This window comes from Magallana gigas, chromosome 2 (genome assembly GCF_963853765.1).
Source record: "Magallana gigas chromosome 2, xbMagGiga1.1, whole genome shotgun sequence".
In the NCBI taxonomy this organism is placed as follows: domain Eukaryota; kingdom Metazoa; phylum Mollusca; class Bivalvia; order Ostreida; family Ostreidae; genus Magallana; species Magallana gigas.
In genome coordinates, this window is record NC_088854.1 from 8,489,344 (window position 1) to 8,514,980 (window position 25,637).

A 25,637-nucleotide genomic window follows, 5' to 3' on the forward strand; every position below is an offset into this window, starting at 1 on the left:
AACAGTAACAAAAACAGTTTATTCAGCAGTTGGCAGTAAATAAACCACAGACACAAGGGTACATGATCACTGATGTGTAGAAAGTACCTACTTCACCATATAAACATTTATATTCTGTTCTTACATTTAAATGTCATTTAAAGAATTATGGAATCACTATAAACATTTAGAGTTATTTGCCCTTCTTTGATTTTCCGGATTTGGAGCTGGCTTTAGAAGCCTGGGACTCTGGTCTCTTTTTCTCCTCCTTTTTTTCCGGAGATTTATCTTTTGCCCCGGACTCATCCCTGGGGGTAGTTGGGGTGGCAGGGACCTTAGCTGGGGTCTTGTCTCCAGCAGTGGAATCCTCATCTTGCTTCTCTAGTTTAGCCAATCGTTTTTCTAGTTCGCGGATTTTCTCGTTGGCCTCTGCAAGATCAGACTCGGCCATAGCAGCTCTATCCTCTGCTGCCTGTGCTCTCTGTTCTGTGCCTCTGCGAAAATTCACAACAATCCAAGAATTGTACACAAAATCAAACTACTCTACACTCATTATGTGAGCTATACATATATATTTGGTTAAAGTAATTAATTTTATTTTCAAATCGCCTCACATCAAGTCAGATACTGCCTTATTGATAAATTTTATTGTCTTTGAAAGGGGGAATAAATGAATTTTATGTTGGGACATGTATAGGAAAAATGAGTATTTCCCCTTTGCAAATCTTGCAATAGATGTGAGAATTTTTTAAGCTTTGGTTCCATTTTTTCAGCTAAAGTTGATTACCAACAAGTTTCTGACTTCTATTTTACATTCTGTACTTACAGTAGCTGGTTCTGTAGGCTCTCAACAGCTGCTAGAGCTTCATAAGACTTCTGTGTATTGGGAGCATCAGGAATAAAGGTGGAGGATGCAGTGGGCTGAAATCAGGGGGGATAACAGGAATAATCTCATAACCTCAGCAAATGGTTTAATAATGAACAGAGAGAGAGAAAGAGAGAGAGAGAGAAAGAGAGAGAGAGATTTACCTTTGTTTCAACTGAATTAAGATTTTTCATATGAGTGTTTTCATCAAAGCCAATCACTTCAAGTTTCTCTTTACTTGTTTCTTTTTCCTGTAAGAAAAAAAATGACCATGATATGCCAGTATACACTAAGATATAAAGAACAAGGAGGTATCATGTATACATGTATCGATATCAAGCTTGACCTTTGAACGAACCTTAGGTGGCACCGACTCAGGAGCTGGTTGTTTCTGCTCCTCTCCCTCTGTGGCTTCCCTGACTGGTGGTACCTCTTCCTCTGCTTTTTCTGTTTGATCAACTTGAGCTGAGTCTGATGGTGGAACTTCAGTTTTCTGACAGAAGAATGATCATATGTGTGATATTGATGTCTATTTTTGTTCTTTTCACTTATGAGCTCTTTTCGCAACAATAATTTGAAATACATGTTAACTATAATCTTAAATCTCTACTCATGTTATTTTTGTAATCCAAAGGTGCTTTAGAAGAAAAATCTGAATTTGGATTCCTAGGGAAATTTCTCGATAAAAGGTGGGTGGTGGTGGTGATGTTGCTTACCTGCTCTGACCCTGGGGCTGAGGGCTGGAGTTTCTCTTTGTCGTGGAATGTGACCATTGGTTTTTCTGGGACCGGCTTTTTAGTGGGCTCATCCCCTGACACAACGGTAGGGAACAGTGTCTCGACAGGGTCCCCCAACAGGTGGCAGGTCAGAAGCTTGGCCGTGTGGATCCAATCTAGACACTCAGACTACAGCAGTAATAGTAACATATATCAATAAGCCCACTTTTATCCTTCTCTTTAACTAATTAGCATGATAAGTTAACAAATTTGAAACAAGCTTTTATATGCATTACTGGTAAATTTTAAAGTATATTAGCATTTACTTTTATTAGTAGCATGTAGGAAGCATTGCAAATTGGATTAAAACATAGGTAATCACAGATTACAAAGCTCACCGAGACGAGACATCACCCTTATGAGACTTCACCTTTTTGAGACCACCTTTATCATATTAAATGAAAATCATACTTTATGATCTTGGATTTTCATGGATTCTGTTTTGACACAATATCGTATATCATCTGTTAAAAAATTGTATGATAATCATATGTTCATATGTTAATCAATACAATAATGTAAAATTAAATATTGCATCCTATCATATTTACAACATATATCATATAATACAAAAGAATACCATAATAAACAATAATGATGAGATATGATATTGTAGCGTATGATATGACATTGTATTGTGTTATACGCTATTGTATTTGATCAAATAATACAATATCATAATATATAAAACAATATAGTATTATATTACAATATCATATTACATAATACATCATAACATTGAAATATATGATATTATATTGTATAATATAGTATGATATTGTACGATACTGTATCATTTTGGATACATAATATGATATTGTATCATATGATACAATATTATTTGAAACAACATTGTATCATATCAAATGATACAATATTCTGTGATAAAGTAAAATATTATATAATACAATATAATATTTTACATATTGTATCATATGATACAATAATATATTTTACAATATCATACAATACAATTTCATGTGATGTGATAATATATCATATTGTAAACCAATATCATATTATACAATATCGTATGATACGATATTATATAATATAACAGTATCATATTATACAATTTCATATGATATAATTCTATATTACAGAAACTAATATCATATTATACAAAAACATATGATACAATATTATAGAATATACAATATAGTATTATAGGATACAATATTATATTTTGCAATATCTTATGTAATAGTATCATGTGATTAAATAATAAATTAATAATACAATATAATATTATACAATATTGTATCATAATATACAATACTATACATAACGATATCATGATACAATATCATAATAAAAATATTTTAAAAAATTATACAATATCATATCGTATCATATAACTTTTTATAATATTACATATGATATTATATTGTATCATATTAAACAATATTGTTTCATACTATACAATTCTATATAATAGGAATCATGTTATATCATTTATCAACAAACACATCTATCTATCGAGCAGGTTTGAATGAGGTAGGAGATTTCTTTAGCATCCTTGATAATGGAGATCAGGCTCTGCATCTGAAGCAACCTCTGCATTTCATTTATAATACAGTTAAATCAACTATGCAAGCTATCATCTATAAAACATGTGACCTGTTCCAAAAAAACTAAACCTTATCCATCATCCGAAACCTATGGCTCAGATTCAGCATTCAAGCCTGTCAGGTGCATCAGTATACATAAGACGCATCTCCATGAAAGTTTGGTGAAGTTCAGACCAGTAATAATGAAGATATCATCATCAGAGGGCACTAGCAATTAAAACCTTAAGCTGCTCCAGCATCCGCAACCTATGGCTCAGATTCAACATCCATGCCTGTCAGGTGCATCTGTATCATAAGACACACCATCCATTCAAGTTTGGTGAAGTTAGGACCTGTAATAACTAAGATATATTTTTTAGCATCCTTGATAATGGAGATCAAGCTCTGCATCTGAAGCTTCCTCTGTGATTCATTCATACTACAGTTTAATCAACTATGCAAGTTTGAAAAAATACTATTATCTATTAAACATGTGACTTGTTCCAAAAAACTTAACAATATCGAGTATCTGAAACCTATGGCTCAGACTCAGCATTCAAGCCTGTCAGGTGCATCAGTATCATAAGACGCACCATCCATGGAAGTGTGGTGAAGTTAGGACAAGTAATAACTAAGATATAATCATCAGAGGGCACCTGTTTCAAAAACTTTAACCAGCTCTAAAAACCTTAACCTCCTTCAGCATCCGAAACGTATGGCTCAGATTCAGCATTCAAGCCTGTCTGGTGCATCAGTATCATAAGACGCACCATCCATGGAAGTCTGGTGAAGATAGGACAAGTAGTTACTAAGATATAATCATCAGAGGGCACCTGCAACAAAAACTTTAACCAGCTCTAAAAACCTTAACCTCCTCCAGCATCCGAAACATATAGCTCAGATTCAGCACCCAAGCCTGCCTGGTGCATCAGTATTATAAGACACACCATCCATGCAAGTTTGGTGAAGTACAGACCTGCAGTAACTTAGATATTGCTATCAAAGGGCACCTGCAACATAAACTTTAACCAGCTCCAAAAACCTTAACCTCCTCCAGCATCCGAAACCTATAGCTCAGATTCAGCACTCAAGCCTGTCTGGTGCATCAGTATCATAAGACACACCATCCATGCAAGTTTGGTGAAGTACGGACCTGCAGTAACTTAGATATTGCTATCAAAGGGCACCTGCAACAAAAACTTTAACCTGGTCCAACAACCTTAACCTCCTCCAGCATCTGAAATTTAGGACTCAGATTCAGCATCCAAGTCTTTCAAGTCCATAAGTAGGTCCAGATGCATCATCCATGCAAGTTTGGTGAAGATAGGACAAGTAATAGCTTAGATACAGGACCTGCAACAAAAACTTTAACCAGGTCCGGACGCCGACGCCGACGCCACCGCCGACGCCGGGGGTATAGCATAAGCTCCCCCTGACTTCGTCTCGGTGAGCTAAAAATGAACACTGCTAAGACAAAAGAAAATTAATCTTTGGTTTCTCAGGCAAAAATTTCAAAATGCAGCAGAGAATTTTAAACTATCTATTCAAAAGATCTTTTTCCAGACAATCAATTCATGTTGTTGTTCAACAGCTGAGAAGAGTAATCTACCTTGAGTCGCTGGAGGTCCCTCAGTTCATGCTCTGCGTTGTCCTCCATGTTGTCGCGTCGAGCCTGCGTGTTGTCCATCACAACTCCACTACAACAGCTGTAAACAACACACAAAATCCATCAAAAATAGGATAGGGGATCATTCTGTACAAAATCTTATTGGTTTTACTTGATAAAAATTGTTGAATTTCTAACTATAGATTGATTTGTATACTACATGTACATGTACTTCATTTCTCACCAAACAAAGCAAACTAATTAAACTTATTTTAAAGTTGTGGGGAAAATGTATAGCTTATGGCAGTCTTGGCAGACCCTTCAATTTTGTTGCTTTGAAAGCTCTAAACTGTAAAGGATGATCATTCAATGACATGAAGTAAACAGGGGATATGTTAGAGAATGAAATGGTTACCTGTCAGACTCCAAGACATCTCTGATGTATTCCTCTAGTGATCTTAGATCACTGATCCCAAATAAGATATCACTAGAGTTTCTGATTGAGACAGACAGAACAAAAAGACAAAGGAAGAGAGAAAGTAAGACAGAGGGAAGAAAAAGAGACAGAAACTTCTATTTCTGAATAATGTTCATTATGTAGACAGTTAGGAAAATGTGTGATTAAATAAATCAGCTACATGAGAGAACATTGAAACTGCTGAGATGATAAGATGAAAAACGTGGTCAAATCATGTTAAATCTGAGATGAACTTGTCTGATGCGTGTTTTAAAATTAAAACAAAGTTTTATGATGTTCAGACTTACAGAGCTACATAGTTTGTGAATTGCTGGAGTTGTTCGAACAGCATCTTGACATTGGAGTGTAGCTGTCCCAGGGTCAGGCTGTTAAGAAGGACCATATCCGCAGCCTCCTTGGAGTTGCCCTCGTGATCCGGGGCCAGTCTCAGCAGCATCTGTACCATCCACTGGACCATCTGGGAGTGGAGCGTCGACACCTGAACAAAGACAACAACAGTCAGGATTGTCAGTCATGGCAGGATACAATCAATAAATAGTCACCTTGACCACCTAAAAGTAAATTGCCTACCCCTACACAAAGTCAACGGTCAAGTATCTTATATTAAAAAAATTACAATTATAACTTTTTAAAAATTTCCAATCTGCTATTAGATAAGTTTTGGGTGTTTGTTTAAGGTGGTATGGGACACCCCCATATTGTGATGTACTTCCTATGCAAATAAACAATAAAATCAAGGATAAGATTATGGTGTTTTCTTTCCCAAAATTGTGACCTAACAGCATAGTGCTATGGGTTAGAGTGTTAACTATGAATCTGTAAGTCATGAGTTCAAATCTCACTGGGGCTTTTACTATTATTATTTCCTTTCCAAAAATTTGTAAAACATAGCTTTTGGTCAAATATATTGTAAAATTTTAAAATTCTAAGCCAGTTATTCATTATCAAGTACTTTTATCCACATTAATTTCAACAAGTGTCCTGTACCACCTTACATAAAATGCTGAATCCCTGCAAATAGCTTGATCTGACTTTAAGATATTCTTGCTGAGTAAAACATTTATCTACCTGTTCCACTAGCCTGCCATCTTCACTGTCAATAGCATTACTGGCTGTAGTGGCCCACTTCTGGACCTTCCTTACTGTGTCCATGACATCAATCCTATAGGTCAAGGTCATATGATGAATTTTGACATTTATGATGCAAACAATCTATGCTTATACATGTTATAGTTATTTTTGTTCAGCATCAATGAATTGTGAATTAATTTCTGTTACAATAAATTTTAAAAGTATTATATGTATGTACTATTTGCAAGTTGTAAAGAATGAAAGCAGGTTTATTGATTCTTGATTAGTCAAGACAGAAAAGTGAGATCAAAGCCACACAGTAGTGAAGATTAGTGAAATTTAAGTGGAGCAGCGCATGGTAACAGCTAATGTAGACTTGACTTTGGGTCTTTGGAGTCCAGCATCCTGAGGTATCTTCTGATCAAAGATGGGAACTGGTTTTCAATTTATGGTAATAGGGAATGGTTATAAAAGAACAAATAAAGGACAGTTTAACTTTTCCACAGTACAATTCTGGGAAGTTTACTGTAACAATTGAATACATGTTAATTTTGGGGGAATAGAATACAGGGCAACACAGTAGTGGGATCTTATACTCTACCTCCTGTCGTCAAGGAAAGTGACCGATCTGTTAACATCAAAAAGCGCACGTAGGTTAGTGCAAAACAACTAAACTCAGTGAATGATGTATATAACTTCTCTAAGCAAGTTAACAAAATGTTTAACTACTTCACAATTCGATATGCATAATTAAAGTTTATGAGAAAAAGAGATGCAAATTGAAGCTGTAATTGGTAATGGTGGCCCTTGCGACATGCCATACATGTGTTGCGTATATCAACTGCTGAAAACAGTGAGTATAAGTTCTGATACACAGTGAATAATATAGAAGTGGAGCTGTGCATGTGAGTCTTTCACCCAGAGTACAGGTTAGGAATACAGTCAGTGCTCATCTGGTTAAATATTCAAGTAGGTATAGCTGACAGCATGCCCAAGTTTAAGATTATCGTGGCAACCTCAGGTTACCATGACTACCTAATGTGTGGTTTTGACTCAATCCTTTCTTCCTCCTTTTGGGTGGAGCCTACGTACTGCACCGCCTCGTCGATGCCAGTCATCCATTCCTCCATCAGGTTCAGGAGGCCGATCCACTCGTTGTCGTTGATGAGCTGGGTTCCATTTAGTGCGGCAGCAATCTTCATGTCCCAGGTCTCCAGACCATGCATCAAGTGGATGGCGTGTGGAGCGACCCCTAAATAAAGATTACCGGGTAGTTATAAAGTTTAAATAAAAAATTTTGGTAATTAAAATCAGTGTAGCTCTAACCATTAATTTTATTGTGTTAGATAAAATCATTATGAATTTATCTTTTATTAAAATGAAGTTATTGGTATACCCCCCAAAACATTTTCAAGCAACAAAGTATAAACATTTAAGTGTTTTCTTTAATTTTTTTCATGAAATTTTTAATCAAAACATTTGGAATTCAAAAGCTGGAAAATAAACAAACAACAAATCAGAAAAAGTAATAATGAAACCATAATCTGAAACACAATAAAAAGAAACCAACAACAGTGTGGTAGACAGAAAGTGAACGAGCTTTACCTACAGGTAAATAGAAACCTTCTCCAATTTACAATCCATTCAGGTTCAATAAAACCTAGGACACAGGTTTGTTACATTTATTAGAAATAACCTGGCAATGACGCCTCATGATAACCAGAAACCCAAAACAGTAAATGTACTGAATGTATTCAGCACCAAAACAAAGGGAAGAAAGATGTTTTAATGATAAGTTTCTAATGGCCAATACAGAGGTTTAATTTGTCATTATGGAGCCGTTCATTGGCAAAAATTTATCTGCACACGTTATATGAAAATGGTATGTGTGTGCAATACATAAGGCAGCATTTTACAAGTTTCCAGTCAAATTCAGACTGCAAAAGTTAACATAGCTTACCATTTTCTCCAGTGATCCTGTTGCTAAATTGTTTCAGCAATTCCTCTACTTCCTGTTGAAGATTAAAATATCTATTAAGAGAATATGCTAAGAAAACACCATTATTTCCCTTATCAGGTAGATATATATGTAAACTAAAACAGAACACTCTTATGATTAGACAGTGTACTGAATAATATCAAATAAATTTAGACAGTCTTCAATTAAAATGAACATCAATATTGTAAACAACCACGTAAATCCTTGTTGGATTAATCAGAAGAAATGGTAGAAATGCATGATGAAGATACTAATTTCTATACTTAAGGAATTCAATATAATTTATATCAGAAAACTGATCCATTCCAACAGCAATAATGTCACTTGATAAAGCAACATGTATATACTAGAGTGCATGGAAGATCTGATTGTATGGAGCATTAAAGTGATTGTGTGGATGATGGATGTGACTTGCCTCATTGAGGGTCATCATCCCCTCCTGGTCGGGGTGACTGTTGGCCCCCTCCTTCCTGTGCCGGCTGAAAACTTTGAGGGCATTGTCTGTCCACCCATCCATCTGTTGACGGATGATTGACAGCTTCTCCTGACCATTCAGAAGGGTGTCTCCACCAAACTTCTCCGCCTCCTTACCAAGCACCTGTCACAAAATGAAAACAAGTCTTTCATTAGAAGTTGAGATACACAAGAAAGAAGAAGAGGTGGGGTGGGCTACTGTAATAAGCATTATTTGTAAACAAAACTTAAAACAACAGCAAATATACATTACTCACCTCCTCCCAATTTCTCACATCTTCCAGAAACAATCTCAGTGTTGCTTCATCCGGCGACTTCTGAAAATGTCCTTCTTTTGTACTACAAAACAACAGTTACAACCAGCATTAAACACACATCTTCGTTGACATGGACACATCCTTCATTGTACAGTTTATCTTTGACAGAGTAAAACTAATTCCAATGTTAATTGACAAAATAGTCAGTGGCATAAAAATGAATATCATGATTCAAGTTAACTCTTTCAAATAATCAAAAAAAGATCCCAAAAATGTCTGCTTTCTATACTACAAGACTTTGCTACTTTAAAACTAAACCTCTAGTAACCATTGTTGTGCTTTTATCACAGTTGCTGTTTGCATGCAGTTAAGGCAATCCAGTGCAATCCAAGTTTTTTTTAATTATGTTTAATTATGTTCATGCAGGTTATAGCTGTCTCATTGTTTTTGTATTTTGTTTGTTATCTTTTACATGCAAAATGATAAAAAACCTATCAAAATGGACAGACAGATCAAACTGGAACATCATCACAGAGTTCTGTAAACCATTCTTTATTCGCATCAATTCTACGTTTTGACTACTTTAAAAAATAAACCAAAACAGATATCTTAATTAAACAGAAGTGCCATCAAAAAATTGGTTTCCAGTATAAGAAATGTTGGTAATGTAAGGTTTTTACAGATCTTTTAATTGGAGTAATTTTACGCAAATAAAATTTGGTTTACAGTATATTATATTCTCAAGTCTTATACAAAAATGTAATACACATGTAACACTCTATTATTTTGTGTCTAAAAACTTAAACTTATTACAAATATTACAGACAAAAAACCATTTTAAAAAATATCAGCAAAAATATTAGGAATTGTAATTGGAAACTGTACGATTTTTCTATTAAACTTTTTTTTAAAGATTGGAGAATGTAAACTTTTCCCATTTTTATTAAATGTTAGACAATAAATCATAATTATCAAAATATGTTAATAAAAGTTTGGAAAGAAAAATAAAAAGAATCTGAAGTATAAATCAAGAAAAGTAGTTTAAAACTACTGTTATTAATGCTGAGGTAATAATCAAAGGCTTAGGTGTATATAGAATTTGATGTTAAAAGAACAGTCAAAGTAATTCTGTGTCTTAACTGAATAAAGATGTGTTAATATATGGGTCTTTTAAATATTTTTCTTCTTTGTGGTTTTATAATAATAATAATAAAGTCTTTTATTTATACAGTATAGCACAATTAGTAACAAAGTACCATAATGTCGCGTGTATAACACACACTAGTTTACTTTCTGGTCCTTTTGTTTTCCGGAAGTTTAATTTAGATTTGTAAATTAATGCATGATTTCAACTAATCTATGTATGAACTTAATTACAAAAAACAAAATAAAACATTTGATTTAATTTCACTGGACCATAACAAATAAAGCTTGATCACAAAATCCCACGAGTCATGCCATTACACTTACTACTCCAGGCCTCTACTATGGAGCAACCTTAATCAAAGTTCAAAAACTTCATTAATTAAATTCAGTCCATGCAAATGTTGGCTTAACCATGCATGAATGCATGACATGAAAATGCTGTTAATTAATGCTTCTTTGATTTTTACTTTGATATCATATTTTCCCAAATTAAATCTATATACATGTAATGTTTTGATGTGAACTGGAAAAAAAAATAAACATTAAACCTTAAATAGAAGAGAAAATCCCATAACCACAGAGCAATTATTCTAAACTATAACGATGAAATGTTTCTAAGATCTGACATTTTAAAACGTTCAAAAGATCTAGCATTATTTCAAGAGAAGCGAAGATCTATGATGATGAGATGATGATTTGATGATGATGACGGGGTGACCATATGATCCCTCAAACACAGCTTACCTCTGCCTTATTTTTCTATAATAATTAAATCAAGTCAAAATCATTAATCCCCAGCTCTTCAAAACCTTCTTATACTTATAAATGTTAAATACTGTTAAATTCTTTTTCATTGTTAACAAAAGCATGCAAAACAGATTTTTTATGATAAACAAGTTAGTACAAAAAGCTGTAACAGAACAATTTATAGTTTCTGTATGTGTTCTAAGAACACAGACCATGATGTAATTAGAAACATAAATCAATTTAGTAAAGATACATCTTCTCCTTCCCTCCCAAACAAAACATTGAAAATATAAAATGGAACAGGTGTTAAATATACATTGACGCTTATTGTACATATAGTTTACCTCAGCGTACTTATACTAGCATTCTCATCCACGTCACTGAAATTCACATTGTCATTTAAATTGCAGCAATAAAATGCATTCCCTAGTAATTCAAGATAGTTTCATGCTGATAAACAAATATTTCCCCCTGCCAATGGTGAAAATTTCATGTTAAGATTTAAGGTGAACAAACCACCATATATTGTGCCAAGTTCAGATACAGTGCACAGCTAGTATTTGATTTAAAGGTGCCCTTGTAAGTTGTAACAAATCAATTTTCATCCAAACAATAATAGAATTTTGTAAGATTTTATACTCTGAACAGCGAAATGTGATTCTAGTAGTCAAAGTAACTTACAAGCAAATTTTGCGGATCTCATTCATCCATTTTTGAATGCTTCCTTTTAGGGAGCTGATGTTGACTTTCATTTCCTCCTCGCGGGTTTTCAGTATGATGTTGAACTCCTCCACTAGGTCGCGCCACTTCTCTACATGGGTCTGGAGGTTTGTCAGGAGCTCCGTGTCCTTGTCACTCAGGAGGATGGTAAAATGGGTGGCCAGTTTGGCCCACGATTTTTCGCTTACATGGAGCTTCTTAGCTGTAGTCAAATTGGCCTCTTCTGTTACCTGATGAAAGACAATTATTATTTTCTTTGTTTTTTCATCCATACATCAAAATCAAAATGTACACATATAACATCAGCCATCTTTTTGCTAAACAAAAAAAAAGAACCCCAAAAATTGGATACTAATTATAGAAAATATTTATCCTTCTTACTGAATGAATTGTTAAAAAATTGCTTGTTGCTTCATTCCTTTTTATAGATACCATTGGCATCTACATAAATATTTGTTTGTTCTATCTGTTTCTATCCACCCCTCCCCCAATACACACCTTCAGGGCCAGACTGTAGGCGGCATTGCTCCAGAGCTCTCTCTCCTCAGTCAGTAGATGGACTGAAGTCTCCAGTCTCTTCCTCTGGAGCTCATACAGATCGTGGTACTCAGCCAGAAGGCTGGCATTCTTCTGGGCCTCAGAGAGAGCAGTTTTCAGCTGGAAATGAATAGATTTAAGATTAAAGTGAAATTAGTTTTTGATTTAAAACAATCAAGACAACTAAAGGGCAATAACTCCTACTCACGTCTTCCTGAGCTTGCTGAGCTTCTTTTGTCACTTTTTTGTCATGTTCCTTTACAGCAGAAAGCTCACTGAAATATTTAAGTAACATTAGGTTTTGATAGCTTCATTCTGTTGCCTTTTACTTGTATTGTTTGCATTATCTGATTTCCAGAAATATTGTTCGTCTATTAGGAACAGAGTTAAAGGGGAATAACTCCCTCTTCTTTAGACCTTATGGCTACTGATTTACCTGGTCAGTATTCCAATGGTGCCTTTGAATCTCATCAGCTCCTCCGTGAGTCGTCTGTCCAGGGCCCTCTGAGCCATGACCTCCTCATGTAAACTAAAGGAAAAGAAAATGATCATGTTGCAAAACACAGTTGAAAAAAAAATATAAATAGGTAGCATTTCAGAATAAAAAAACCCAACAGCATGATTCATTTAATTAGAGTCAATATATATAGTTAATGGGCACAATAACTATCTTGAGTTATTCAGCAGCATCGTTTAGTTGCGTACCTCTTGATCTGTTGAGGGACTTTGTTCAGTAGGTCGCTGTACTTATGGCGGAGATTGGCCAGCAGTTCCCCCCTCTCCACACACTCTATGCTAACCTGCAAACACACAAAACAGTTCTTATGTTAATACGATTTGGAATTTTTAATTTTTGGTTTACATAGAGAATAATGCTTACCTGAACTTAATATCAAATTTGCAATGGATTCTTCTTTATAACAAAATTTAACCTTTAAAGTGTTCATTTACCAAACTGTAAAATGTATATACATGTATAAAAAATAGGCATTTCATTATAAAATGTACTAGTAAACCTTAATAAATAACTGCTGTTAGTTTATCATTTTTTAAATACATGTAAATAGAGCAACAGACTTGTTTTGTGAACATTGGCAACTCTTACCTGTCGGATGACTTCATGAAAGACTGTGTTGTAAATGTTCTGTTCTTTCTTTATCAACTCCAGCAAATTGTGCATCTGTCAGATATTGTAATATGTTTCATAATTTAATGATCAAGGCAAAAGGTCTGAACAATGATTTTTTACTATCAACCATTGTAAACGGAAGATTGTCGATTTGATTACACCATAATTGACTGAAAATGTGTAAAACAACATATAGATTTAAAAACAAATGTACTAAGTGACCTTTTAGTGCAACATGCATGTAGTACTTTATTTGCCTGCCTAATACCAAAAATAAAATATTATTTGAATAACTTTAATCATGCAACTTTATTGTGAAATGAACAACCGATACAATCAAATTAATTTATATAGTCTACCATATTTTCTGTGTCAACAATTTGCATACGAGAAAACATGCAGTACACATGTACAGTACCAGATTTACCTAATGGATAATATTCTCTGTTAGACCCTTTAATTCAAATGAACATGATTTTCACGGAACTAAACATTTCTAACAAATACAAATTACAGGCCTTTTGTTCTTTAAGAGAACAATGAAGTTGTCTTGTAAAACTGAATACAAATGCAGCCTTTTGTTGATGTGAACGGATGAGGCTGGTGTTTCTCACCTGTGTGGGTCCCTTGATCTCGGCGTCCGTATCATACACCCCCGCCTTGTCCAACATATCGTCCATCGTCTTCTTCAGCTGCACCACCTCAAATCGACTGGCAGGTTTCCTTAAACATTTCAAGCAAAATATTAATTACAGCTATACTCCAATTCAGCAATTCTGTATCTGCCATTTCTTGACATAAAGAATCTATCTTTTTATTATGGTACAAGACGTTCATGAAAAAAAATCAACGCTCTTTCCTGCCCTTGATTCTAAACTGAAATAAAAAGCTGTCAGCTAAAGTGTTCTGATTCCTAATGTTTAGCTCTGATTCATGGGTTTTTCTGTACTTTAATATCAAACTTGTACAAAACTGTGCATCCCTGAGCAATTATTGATTACAATCCTTGTCTCAGTTATAACTCAATTTGCTTAATAATAAAAAAAAAATCCAATAATTAAAACATTTCAACCACAACTTACTTGCAGGAATTGCAGATTGGCTTACTTGTTATACATAAAGGTAGGAATATTCTAAATATCTCTCTCTCTCTCTCTCTTACTTTTTATTGAGTTATCTGCTTTTTTATGCAAAGATTAAATTGTATAAGATGCAGAATTACATGTACTCAAGCTATCATACTACTTATGTTTGACATTAAATGCAGGATAAAAAACCTACATGGAGGGAAACACAACAAGATGCTTTTCATGGTCTTCAACTTGGTTACTGTATTTACTGAAAAAGATATCATAACATAACATGATTTGTTTTTTTCTCAATAATTTGTTAATGATTTCAAATGCTTTGATAAATTCAAATTTAAATGTGTAAAAAAATACTCAAAGGTGGTATGAATTTAAAATTTTAAAGTTATTTCCAACTTATTTGGACATAATTATGATTGTTGTACAATGTAGATAAAGAACTTTCAAGAATTTCAGCTTTTTTATATACACTTACTCCTCATGAAATTCAATACCCATGACCCCTTTGTTTTTGACAATGTGATATTCTTCTGGAATCAAGGTGTCTGGGAGCTCCAAAGGCTGAAAATAAGGATTGCAAATGGGTCTCAGAGGTTTCTTCAACTCCATAAAGTATATTAAAAAAAATGACAGTATTGATGGACTAGATCCTGTTTACGGTGGTTTTTACTGTGTCTTCAACATTGTCTCTATCTTAATTGATGCTTTAACTATTGACCTTAAAAAGGGACCTTGAACCCTACCTTACATCATAGAGTAGTGTACATTTATTAACTATTGCATGAAAAAGTACCATACTTGATCAATATCAAAATAGGACCATGTACGTGTCATCATAATTGTACAACTATTCAGCATTTAATACTTCCTTTGCTTCTTTTGTATTATTAGCTTTAATGTAAAAATTGAAGAAAATTTTCATGTCTTTTGTTCAATTAGTACTGTTCAATATGAAAAAAAATTCCGTAGCGATATCATATAAAAACAAGCTATAGTTAGTGACTTATAGGAATTGATCTTTATATCAGAAAAAAAACATACATTATACCCTTTCCCACAAAATGCAAAGTTACTAAGACCTAAACACGATTGGAGATTACATTTTTTATATGTATAAATTGGTTTACTTCTTTGTTTTGAATAAGTGACCAAAATTTGAATGTTGGAAGTCAAGTTATAAGAGAAATACAGAGGTAAGGATTTACTGTAATGTAAATAAAGCTTGAGTCTTATATTTGTTTACAAAAAATGTAAATAAAGAATCATCATTCCCTTGGTGAAATGACCAGTGGCAAACAAGATACCAGGATAAACAATAACAAGACTTGAGCTTTGTTTACAAAACAAAGAATTTCAAACTCTGTATCTTGGTTGTAACTCAATAATTGACTTTCAAATTTTGAAGAAGCATTAAAAATACATGTAGTAACCATTCTAAACATTAATCAAGGGAAAAAAATTGAAAATTTTGACCTCAAATCATGTCTAGGTCCCTTTAATATAAAACAATGCTGGTTTTTACTTTTAGTGAATGCAAAACTCTCCATGACTCAATTGGAACAATCAAACAACTGACATTTTTATCTTGGTCACTCTAAATATTCTGATTAATTGCATGTAATTACTTTATCATCCTTTCCTGCTGGTCTCTGAGGAAACAATTTTTTAATCATCAAAGCACTATATTGTACATATCATTTCCAAGAGAGAATTAATTTGAGTGCATAAATTTGCTGTGATGCATTACTTTAAATATCATAATGATATTTGACAATAATTTAACTGTTAAAATAAAGAGAGAACTGACCTTCCTCTGTTTGTCCAGGGCCTCTTTTCTGGCAAAACTCTTGTCCAGTTTGTCTGGTCGCTCCAGCTTCTTCTCAGGGAGAGGGACATCGTAGAGGAAGGATATATCACTAAAAGAAAAAAATAATGTTATTCCCTACAGTATAAATCTCAAAAATCAAGTGAACACCATTGACAAACATTGATATGAATAGGGATCGAGTTATGTTAATCATCTTTTCTCTTCAAAACTGCTCACACATGTGTGTACACATGAATACATACACGTAATGTGTTAAGTTTGTTCCTGTGTATTAAATAAAAGGAGTAAAAGTAAAGAGATATTACCTTCCAGCTCCACAAATACATGGTGTGTTTTCTGTGAGGTGCTTGAACCTTTCCCTTCTTTTGTGACTCCATAAATTGGATGGTGGAGCTCTAGGAGGCACCTAGGAATAGACCAAAATAAATCCAGGTGAAGAAAAGATCAACCCAACCTTTTCTTGCAGTTTGTGTTCGGGTACTGTAAACAGCTTTAATTTGTGACAATTTTATTTTGCGATTTACTGGAGATAAAGTATTATAAAATGACTAATTTTCACACACAAGATATAGATCATCCAAAAAATATATACCCATGATATTTGAGGACTGGCTTGTGGTGAGAAATATTTGCAAAGACAGGGCTCTCACAAACCTCGCAAAAATTAATTGCACGCAAATAAATGTTAGATTACATTAGATATACTGATATTCCAACTATTGATTGTTGACTCACTGTAGTAACATTCAGATTCCTGTTCCTGGTTGGGGGTCCTAGTTGTTCTCTGACTGGAGGGGGTTGAGTCAGTGCAAATAAAACATCCTCAGGGATGAAATCACTCTGTAGTGAAGTAGGGAGAGGCTTCCTCTTGTCCAGAGCATTGCCACTGTTCCTGAGCTCTGGTAAAGCTATTGACACAAATATTTAGAATAATTAGAAAAGATACAATTTCATGACATCTTGTGATCTATAATGTAAGTACACAAATCAATAACTTTCTTGATCGTTAAGGCACAAGTAAAGCTTGGTGTAAATTATTAACTTACAATAATCAAGATTTTGTTTTCAAATCTGTTCTTTAAGAGTAATTGATAATATTGTTGTAATGTTACAAACACATAAAACTAAGCCTTAACTTTAATATACATGCATCATTAGCATTATCATTAAAATTGCAAATCTGAGATGCAGCATAAATGTCCATGTAAGTATTCTATGAATTATACATAAAATTTTACCATTTTTGCCATCAGAGGAAACCAGAGCTTTTCTATCTTGCTGTCTTGGGGATCCAAGAGACTGGCTAGGTTGCTGTGTTGCTACTGCAGTGCTCATTATTATCTGAAAGTTTTAAATGAAAATTCAAACGACTGCATTCATTCACTTTGAACAACACGAAGGTATGAAACATAATCATAATGCACAGATGGAATAAATGTAATACATTTTTATTTATTGGATTTCGTCAATATAGATATATTGCAGTATATGTCATAAAGATGTTTTGAATTTAATGATAAAAACCAATACAAAACACACTGTAGTGTATAAGAATATCATACACCAGGTTGGCTTTCGTTTGATACCCATTCTTTTATTAAAATAAAAGGTTTACCATTATTCTATGAATTTCAACAATAAAACTTGGATTGTATAAAGAGGGAAAACTATGAATGAAGTAGAAATACCTATGCTAAGAGGAGATATGTAGAAAATAAATCAGCAGATCCTATCGCCTTTGGTAGGCGCCATCTTAATTTACACTTGTTGTCAAGGTAGGAGGAAGCGGAAGCACAAATGTAAAACATAAATAATGGCGGCTTCAGTAACCTCACATGTTTCTCTGTCGAAAGAATTAAAAAAGCTTTTAAAGCAATATCCCAATTTAACAGTTATGAATGAGAAGCCAAGGGTAAGAATTTATTTTCATTAAATGTAAATTTTGAAGTAGGTGAAGTAAATTCACATTTTTCGATGCTAATCTATTTAATTTATGTGTGTGCTCGAATTTCCTCTGATTTTTATTGTTTATGTCACTGTTTATGTTTATGCCAAAACTGCAAACTTCATTTTATGTTGCTTTTTCTGAGTAGTATTGGTTTTCTTGCGTTTTCAGGTTAAGTGTTCATTATCAGGCCACGAGATGCCATGTCAAGTTGAAGCAATCCAGAACTACATCAAAGGCAAAAAATTCCAAAAGCTGCTTGCCCAGAACCAGTACAATTATGAAAAATTTAAAGAACACATAGTGCCCAGTACAAAGAAAGGCAGAGAGTATGTAAAAAAATGTCACATTCTATAAAATATAAATTATGAATGTACTAGTATCAAGGTTCCTGAACAGGTTGGGACCAATAGCCCAAATGGGATATACCGGTAATTGCCTTTTGGGGATATAATAGCCCAAATGGGATATTTTAAAGTGCAAAAAATAAAAATGTTTGATTTTGAAATTTTTATATTGCAGACATCAGCTGTTTTGTTTGCTTACACTGAGACATATAAACAAAAATCCTGAGCACATCAAAAGACACATAGAGGGACGCAGATTTAAAAAAGCTTACGCAAGATGTAAGAAAAGTTTGAACTACCTTTTCTGTTTACCTCACTTTTAATGAAAATTGCAGACCCCCTTAAAATTGTTTTATTTTCCTTCTCTTGAATCAGTGTTTGATTTGAAGGTTGGAAAATTAATTTGTTTTAAATAATGTATTTTATTTAAAGAAAAAAACCTATGATTGTATGAGAAAAAGTGTAAAACAGAACTCATTTTAAACTTGATGAGGCTTGATGGTCAATAAACATCAGATCTGCCTTAAACTTTGACATATATAATAATTTTGGCCATAAAGTACATGTAGCATTTAGTAAGGAAATATTTAAATATTTTAGCTTTAAATTTTTGAGCATTTTCATTTCTTCAAAGCTTTAGCTTTAAATTTTTGAGCATTTTCATTTCTTCAAAGCTCTTCATCTAAAGGAGGTAAATAAAGCTTTAAAAAAGGCACTGATCATCAAGCCCTCTTAAAGTAGTAAACTTAAAAAAAGATATAACATTGTATTTTCATAAACTTAATATCAGGGGAAGAATGTCAGAGAACCGGTGAGAAGTTTCAGCCCATTGGAGGAAAAAAGAAAAATTATGACATGGAGGATTCAAATGGAGATGAGACAGGAAGTGATGTTGACAGTCTCAGTGACCTATATCCAGGTAGTAGGACTGTTTAATAAAGTACAAAATTAATATAGTCTGAGTGTGGGATTCTGTGTATGTTATATTAGTGACCGATATCCAGGTAGTTGACTGTTTATCCAGGTACAAATGTAATCGGAGGGGATGATGTTGTGTATGTTACACCTGTAATCTATACAGGTGCCAGTAGCCATTGGTACTCAATGTGTATTTATATAAAAGAAATCCAAGGAAGGGGGAAGCTTTTGTCATATCATTGGCCTTTATCTAGGTAGTCAAGAGGTAATCATCTTGGATGAGATGTATGTTCATTCAGTATCTTATTCGGGTATTCAGTTACCAGTCATTAGAGTCCAAGATCCATGATAGGTTTGAAATACATGTACACATTTTCACCATCAGTCAGTTACGGTAGTTTTGTTAGAGAAAATTTACTATTGAATTTTTTTTTCAATTTTATTCAGATTTGATTACATGCATGTGTAGAAAAAGAATGACTTGGTTCATTTTAAACTGACATTCAGTACATGTAGTTAGTGCGAAATTTTTGGAAAGTTCGTGATGTAAAACTCCTTTAACAATATAGGGCTTATTGTAAGATATAAATTTCCATCCTTCAACTTACCTCAGTAACTCTATTTCCATTCGTTAAATTCCCTTGGTAACACTTTTTCATATTACAGCAGGTAATCCAGAGGAGGAGGAAGAAGATAGTGCCCCAGATTATGAATCCGAAGAAATGGAAGAAAACAAAGAAGAAATTGACCCAGCACAGAATCACACTCAAGGGGAGAAAAGGAAACAAGTGGAGGTAAGGAATCTTGTGCAGAGCAGTTGAACAAGCTGCTGTATTACAAATGAGTCCACTCCGCCTAAATACAAGTTTTGCTTACTGTGATAATATTTTATATTTCAGAAAATTGTTGTAATGTTTATGAGTAGCCTTTAATTTCCTTACTTAATGAATCCATACCACTCATTTTGTTAATCAATCATGTAATATCTCTTAATATTTACAGGGAAAGAAAAAGAAAAAGAACACAAAAAAGAAAAAGTCTTGACACTCTAGCTGTTTTATCTATTATAAAATGATAAAGAAATAAAGTTTCTTGTTTATTTATTATTGGTCATGTGCATATTTAAAGACGTTTAAATAACGGGGGGAGTTAAGGCTTTTTTGTATTTTTAGACGTTATATGTATATTAGTATTTGAGCAAAATCATTTGGGATGGTTTTTGAAGAGGAACAGTGCATTCCATCAATGAATGATATTGTGAAATTGACAGTTCTGCATATTTTACATACAAAAAAATTAATAAGAAAATAGCTTTTTGCAGGTGCATAGGGCAAAATTTGCTATATCTCAAATGACCAGTCTGAATATTAATTCAGAAATGGTTTAGACAGTTTGTTTTTAAATTAGAAATTCCAGTTTGAAGATATGTGAAACCAGCTACAGAATCTTTATATCCAAATAAAAAATCTAGAAATTTCTTGCAACATTTTTGTTAAAAAGTTGTAGAATTATTAAAAGTTGATAAATATGATTTTTTTAAAAAAGGTAATTCAGTTTTTTCAATCACTTTAAAATATCAGCGGTCCATCCCTAATATCTGAAGTTTGCATTTTGCATTGATTCCAACCAATGTTATCGACTTAAATTGAACGTGTTGTGAATCTGTTTAAGGATCCTTGTGGTGAAGACTAACTCCTTTGTTTATAAAGACTTGTTTAATTAATTCAACTCGGGTTTTAAAAAACAGATCACAAGGATCGTGACTTGCTTGTTTGTAGTTTTTACCAAATCCGTAAAAGAAATAAAAAAGTTGTTTGTAAAAGTGCAATTTTTTTTATGAGATAGCTGTTTACTGTCTCAATGATTGAACGTAGCATTATTTTTGAAAAGGGGGAGGGGGCAGACTTGCCCGAAATTTCGACATGCTAAATATCGGGAAATTATTCATGATAAAAATATACCTAATACCTATAATTAGGTATGGGGTAATTTTTTTCATGAAAAAAAAATGGATAATATTAATGATAGGTACCTGTGCCTAAAAATCCATTGTAATTGTTTTGTTAGTATTTGTTATTTGTTAGTATTAGATAAGAATTACACATGCATGAACACATTGTTGCCCACCAATGTCCAATGAATTCTTTGGATCTATTAAATTATTTGTCTTTTACACGTATATATGTTCTCTCTCTGCAACTTGCTCTGAATCTCAGATGTAATTGTTTCAAGTCTCGACGAGGTCAAGTTGACTGCAATTCTAAACAAGCATTGAATGCTTGCATATTGTTATCATTTTGATGTAAAAGTTAAATTGTACAAAAAATCAAATGACAAATTGATGATTAAAACAAGTGGTAAATTATTGTTCAAATTACACTGCATGTTTTCTAGATAATAAACCACATTGTTTGCAACACTCCCAACCCCAAAACAACGTAACTGTTACGGTGACGCGCCATTTGTCATGTAACATTGTCCGTTCCACCTGAAGGGTTTATTTTTTTCGTAAAAATATCAGCTAAACAAATCCAGCCTTTTGATTGGTGCATGTTGACAATCCTACATCCTTAAGTAGACGATAAACCGTATTAAACGCTACTGTTTTAATTTAATTTTTTAACGAAGAACAGTTCAGATCCATTGAAAAACATACATATTATATCATGCATTCCATGAACTGTATTGTGATTTTGGTCGTTCATATCTATTGTTTCAGGTGAGTAACATACAAGTATATGGGAATATTTGAAGTTTTATCATAAGCCATTTAAATGTTAATCACAACATATCTTACCATAATGATTTTCTACAAAATATCTTTATCCATAAATAAAAATGACTAAGTTTTGATAAAACTTCTGTTGTAGTTTTTGTAATGGTTGGATATTACATGCAAAATCTTTGTGTAAAGAAATGAATGACGATAGTCCAATAGGTAAGATCTTATTATCAAGTATATTTCTTCAGAAATATTTATACTCAATTTAACTGCTATGAGATTTAACACATTTGAAATGACAATCGCTAGTCTAATGTATTGTTTAAGATATATCTTCATCTTTTTTAAAAGTATAATGATTTGATTTGATTTACCCCCCCCCCCCCAAAATAAAAAAACCAAAAAAAAAAAACCCAAAAAACCCCGTAAAAGAGCCTTTAGAAATCGAAGTTTGATTTATATAAAAAGGCAGATTTAGACAACAGCATTTTTCTTCCTCATAAACTTTCAAATGAAATTTTAATGACGCTTTATAAAATTTATTCGTCAAATTTTCAGTGAAAAACATCACTATTACCTACACAATACGTAACACATTCTCGGAACCTTGGTATGTGTATGAACGAAACGTGACGTCGTCAGATGGTCAACCGTTCATCCGGTTTATGGAGCAGGCAGCTGATGACGACGACGACACAAATTACGAGTGAGTACTTGTATATTTCAAGCATATTTTAATTATTGACTTCAAAATGTGTGTAGATTTAAGGTTGATCCTTTCAGTGCTAGAAATAACTTACATGTACGAATTTCGAAACACCTGTTCTTCCCGTCAAGAACACCTTGACAATCATTGGCTCATAGCCCGTAAACGTCGCGTGTGGTCATTAATATCCATCTCGACTTCTTGAAGCTCCACCATCCCGTAAAGTAATGAAGTTCATAGCCCTTTCTTTACTATTCTATCTTGTAAAACAAAGATACAAATCTGGTCGCAATTTAATATGCATAGGATAACGACTGAAAATAAATTTTGCGCCAATATTTCCTAACATCAATATATAATAGGCAAAGAGTCAAGGGTACATCCATACTGGTCGATAGTGCACGAATTTTCACACTTTCCCCAACTTCAGTATCGATTCTTTGTAAAACTAAAACTTTATACTGGGATTCGGGCCCCGGCACACATAGTTTTTGTAACATCAAGGCACCATTAAATTGGTTGTTAAGAGGATCCGTTGCCAAGGCGACGAAAGATTAAAATGGAAAATTATAGCTATATTTAAGCCATACACAAACAAAGAATTCAGGCTCCAGGATCACGGACTTACGTCAAAATTTGTACACTGTCTTATTGTCTTGTGATTGTAAACACAAAAAAAAATAAAAAATGAAATGCGATTAAAATGTGTCTCCATAATACCTTGAAAGTTACAAACTTTTAGCAATGTTTATTGATGTATTATAATTATATGAATGAGTGAAATTTCGACTTAGTTCTAAAACGCTTCATGATCTCGAGGCCAGAAGTTGTCATATTGTCAATTTTCAAATTATAGAAAAAATGGTCGAGAAAGGTACATGTAACAGAATGTACTAGGTCTCTGAATATTTTCATTTTTTCAGAGCAATAATGATTACTATAAAAAAAAAATCCTTTTTAATATGTTTATAACATTCATAGTAGTTATGAAATTGACACTTGTTGCTACGATAACAGAGTAGAAAAAAAAAAGATTGAATTTAAAAGGTTATCATTTAAACACATTTTAGTATTTGATTCTATGTTGCTGTTTTTATTTAAAAAAAACATAGCAATGGTCTTCTTTTAGGCAAAATCCACTTTCAATTCATACTGTGTTCAAGTTATTGACAACACTGGCGATTTTACTTATCACATAATTTCAAAATTGGTATTTTTGCGTGGCTACGAATTTTCGTATTTACCAAAATAGACCTTATATGAAAAACTTTTCATGAATGAAAAAATATATTGCTTTCTTTGTTCAATGGGATAAATGGGTTGCAATCATTGTAGAAAAATTAGCATAACTCGCTGACGCATGGGACTTTAAAATAGATCATCTCTGGTCAGGGTCAAAAGCGTGCACATTTTATTTGCGCAATATATACATGTACTATTGTTCAAATAAATTTTCTAATCGGTCTAGTTAAGAATTTAATTTATGCCAAAACGACTATAATCTGTCCCAAGTTATTGTTTACATCCCATTTGGGCGATTTTTAATTAAAAGAAAATCCTACATGCATGTGAAAGAAGTACAATTGATATCGATGAAAGGGAAAATATTCAAGATATCTTTAATAAAACTCTATCATTTTTCCCCTGGAAAATTTTAAGGAACAAAAACAGATTTCTTTCGGAGTTTTATAATGGGGAATGCTGACATCTTTTTTTTTTTTTTAATTCGGAAGTCACTCAGAATACCAATTTTTTATCGTTATCATCCGGGTACTTTTATATCCCTCTGCAATGCAAAATGCCCGTATACTCCTTATTTTTAGCCGCGTATTAAAACCTGATAAGCTAGAGGGGGCATTTCAAAGGAAAAACTTTTTAAAACTTTGAATGAACATCGTTTGATTCCCAGATGTTCATTAATATCGAGTAGTAAAAGCAAAATGTGAATCGAGGAAATCTTGGGACAAAATATGATGGATTTCAAATTATGAAATTTTGTGTAATATAAATAAAACGTATGCACGTTTGCCAGAAGTTAGTCAATGGAAGTCATAATCCCATTTATTAAATAAAAGATTAAAAATCTTAATAAGAAGATTTAAATTATAATTAATCCTTATAATTTTTTAGGTTTTCCACAACATACGACAGTAAGCACGGGTATATTATTCTAGGCTTGGGTAAAGAGGGGCAATGTGGTGGCTCCAGTCTCACTTCCTGGCAGTTCAAGAAAGGGCCATCTACAATCCTTTCTACCGGTAAGCTTATACGTTTTAAACATAACACCCCCATGTTGTTTTGAATCATAATATAGGAATTAATATAAAATCAATACTAGCAATTCAAATTGACAGTTGTAATTCTATCTAGTAATTCATTAATTTCACGAAATGCTACCAAATAAATTGTATTGTACACATCTAATTACACTTGTGTTGCAGACGTGAGTCGGTATATTCCCGAGGACGGAGACCACCTCATCATGGATTGCGTTATGGCGGTACTCTAGCCAATCAGATTGAATTGGCACCCAAATCAGAAATCCACCATTTATTTTATATTTATATGTCATCATTATTAATATGTATGAACTTATTATAAATGAAAAATGAAGTGATTGTTAATTTGTTGAATTATTAAATTCTTTATGAAAGTGTAATAATTTAATAGTTCAAATGTATGGAATACTTTGCGCTTACCTGATTTGCTTTCTTTAAAATGAGCAAGTTTCACTTTGAAAAGTGATTTA

At 33.2% G+C, this 25,637-nt stretch overlaps 2 protein-coding genes across 5 annotated transcripts; one reads left to right on the forward strand and one right to left on the reverse strand.

Moving 5' to 3' along the window:
• On the reverse strand, positions 1 to 18,079 carry LOC105327469 (axonemal dynein light chain domain-containing protein 1). Of its 4 annotated transcripts, XM_066074844.1 has the most exons (32): positions 17,939 to 18,079; positions 17,489 to 17,591; positions 16,986 to 17,158; positions 16,556 to 16,656; positions 16,230 to 16,338; positions 16,048 to 16,071; positions 14,898 to 14,983; positions 14,616 to 14,672; positions 13,949 to 14,057; positions 13,311 to 13,385; positions 12,911 to 13,005; positions 12,642 to 12,734; positions 12,414 to 12,480; positions 12,167 to 12,325; positions 11,630 to 11,898; positions 11,293 to 11,328; positions 10,946 to 10,960; positions 10,526 to 10,552; positions 9,056 to 9,137; positions 8,740 to 8,922; positions 8,286 to 8,337; positions 7,361 to 7,577; positions 6,927 to 6,953; positions 6,323 to 6,416; positions 5,542 to 5,732; positions 5,192 to 5,272; positions 4,780 to 4,876; positions 1,561 to 1,749; positions 1,203 to 1,337; positions 1,009 to 1,095; positions 806 to 900; positions 1 to 473 (listed from the first exon to the last, which is right to left on the reverse strand). In XM_066074844.1, the coding sequence occupies exons 2-32, from the start codon at positions 17,583 to 17,585 to the stop codon at positions 173 to 175; spliced, it is 3,423 nt and encodes a 1,140-aa protein (XP_065930916.1). In that variant the 5' UTR covers positions 17,586 to 17,591; positions 17,939 to 18,079; the 3' UTR covers positions 1 to 172. The 4 variants fall into 4 exon arrangements, with proteins under 4 accessions (XP_065930916.1, XP_065930918.1, XP_065930917.1 ...); XM_066074846.1 differs by lacking the exon at positions 6,927 to 6,953 and having other exon boundaries at positions 7,418 to 7,577; XM_066074845.1 differs by lacking the exon at positions 6,927 to 6,953.
• LOC105327470 (surfeit locus protein 2) lies at positions 18,017 to 25,506 on the forward strand. Its single transcript, XM_011427973.4, has 10 exons — positions 18,017 to 18,162; positions 18,367 to 18,524; positions 18,718 to 18,821; positions 19,333 to 19,461; positions 20,127 to 20,254; positions 20,463 to 22,179; positions 22,331 to 22,398; positions 22,741 to 22,888; positions 25,019 to 25,146; positions 25,330 to 25,506. Exons 1-6 carry the CDS (start codon positions 18,064 to 18,066, stop codon positions 20,502 to 20,504), a joined length of 660 nt encoding a protein of 219 aa, XP_011426275.3. The 5' UTR covers positions 18,017 to 18,063; the 3' UTR covers positions 20,505 to 22,179; positions 22,331 to 22,398; positions 22,741 to 22,888; positions 25,019 to 25,146; positions 25,330 to 25,506.
• Positions 25,507 to 25,637: the final 131 nt, after the last annotated feature.

Bases quoted from the DNA above. Each gene is read 5' to 3' on its own strand.
- LOC105327469 (XM_066074844.1), bottom strand. From the start codon at position 17,585: ATGAGCACTGCAGTAGCAACACAGCAACCTAGCCAGTCTCTTGGATCC. The intron at 13,006-13,310 runs GTAAGAGTTGCC...GTGTGTTTGCAG, and splicing joins TTCATGAAGTCATCCGACAG to GTTAGCATAGAGTGTGTGGA. The intron at 8,338-8,739 runs GCAAGTCACATC...AATCTTCAACAG, and splicing joins GGATGATGACCCTCAATGAG to GAAGTAGAGGAATTGCTGAA.
- LOC105327470 (XM_011427973.4), top strand. From the start codon at position 18,064: ATGGCGGCTTCAGTAACCTCACATGTTTCTCTGTCGAAAGAATTAAAA. The intron at 18,525-18,717 runs GTATGTAAAAAA...TTTATATTGCAG, and splicing joins AGTACAAAGAAAGGCAGAGA to ACATCAGCTGTTTTGTTTGC. The intron at 20,255-20,462 runs GTAAGGAATCTT...TAATATTTACAG, and splicing joins AGAAAAGGAAACAAGTGGAG to GGAAAGAAAAAGAAAAAGAA.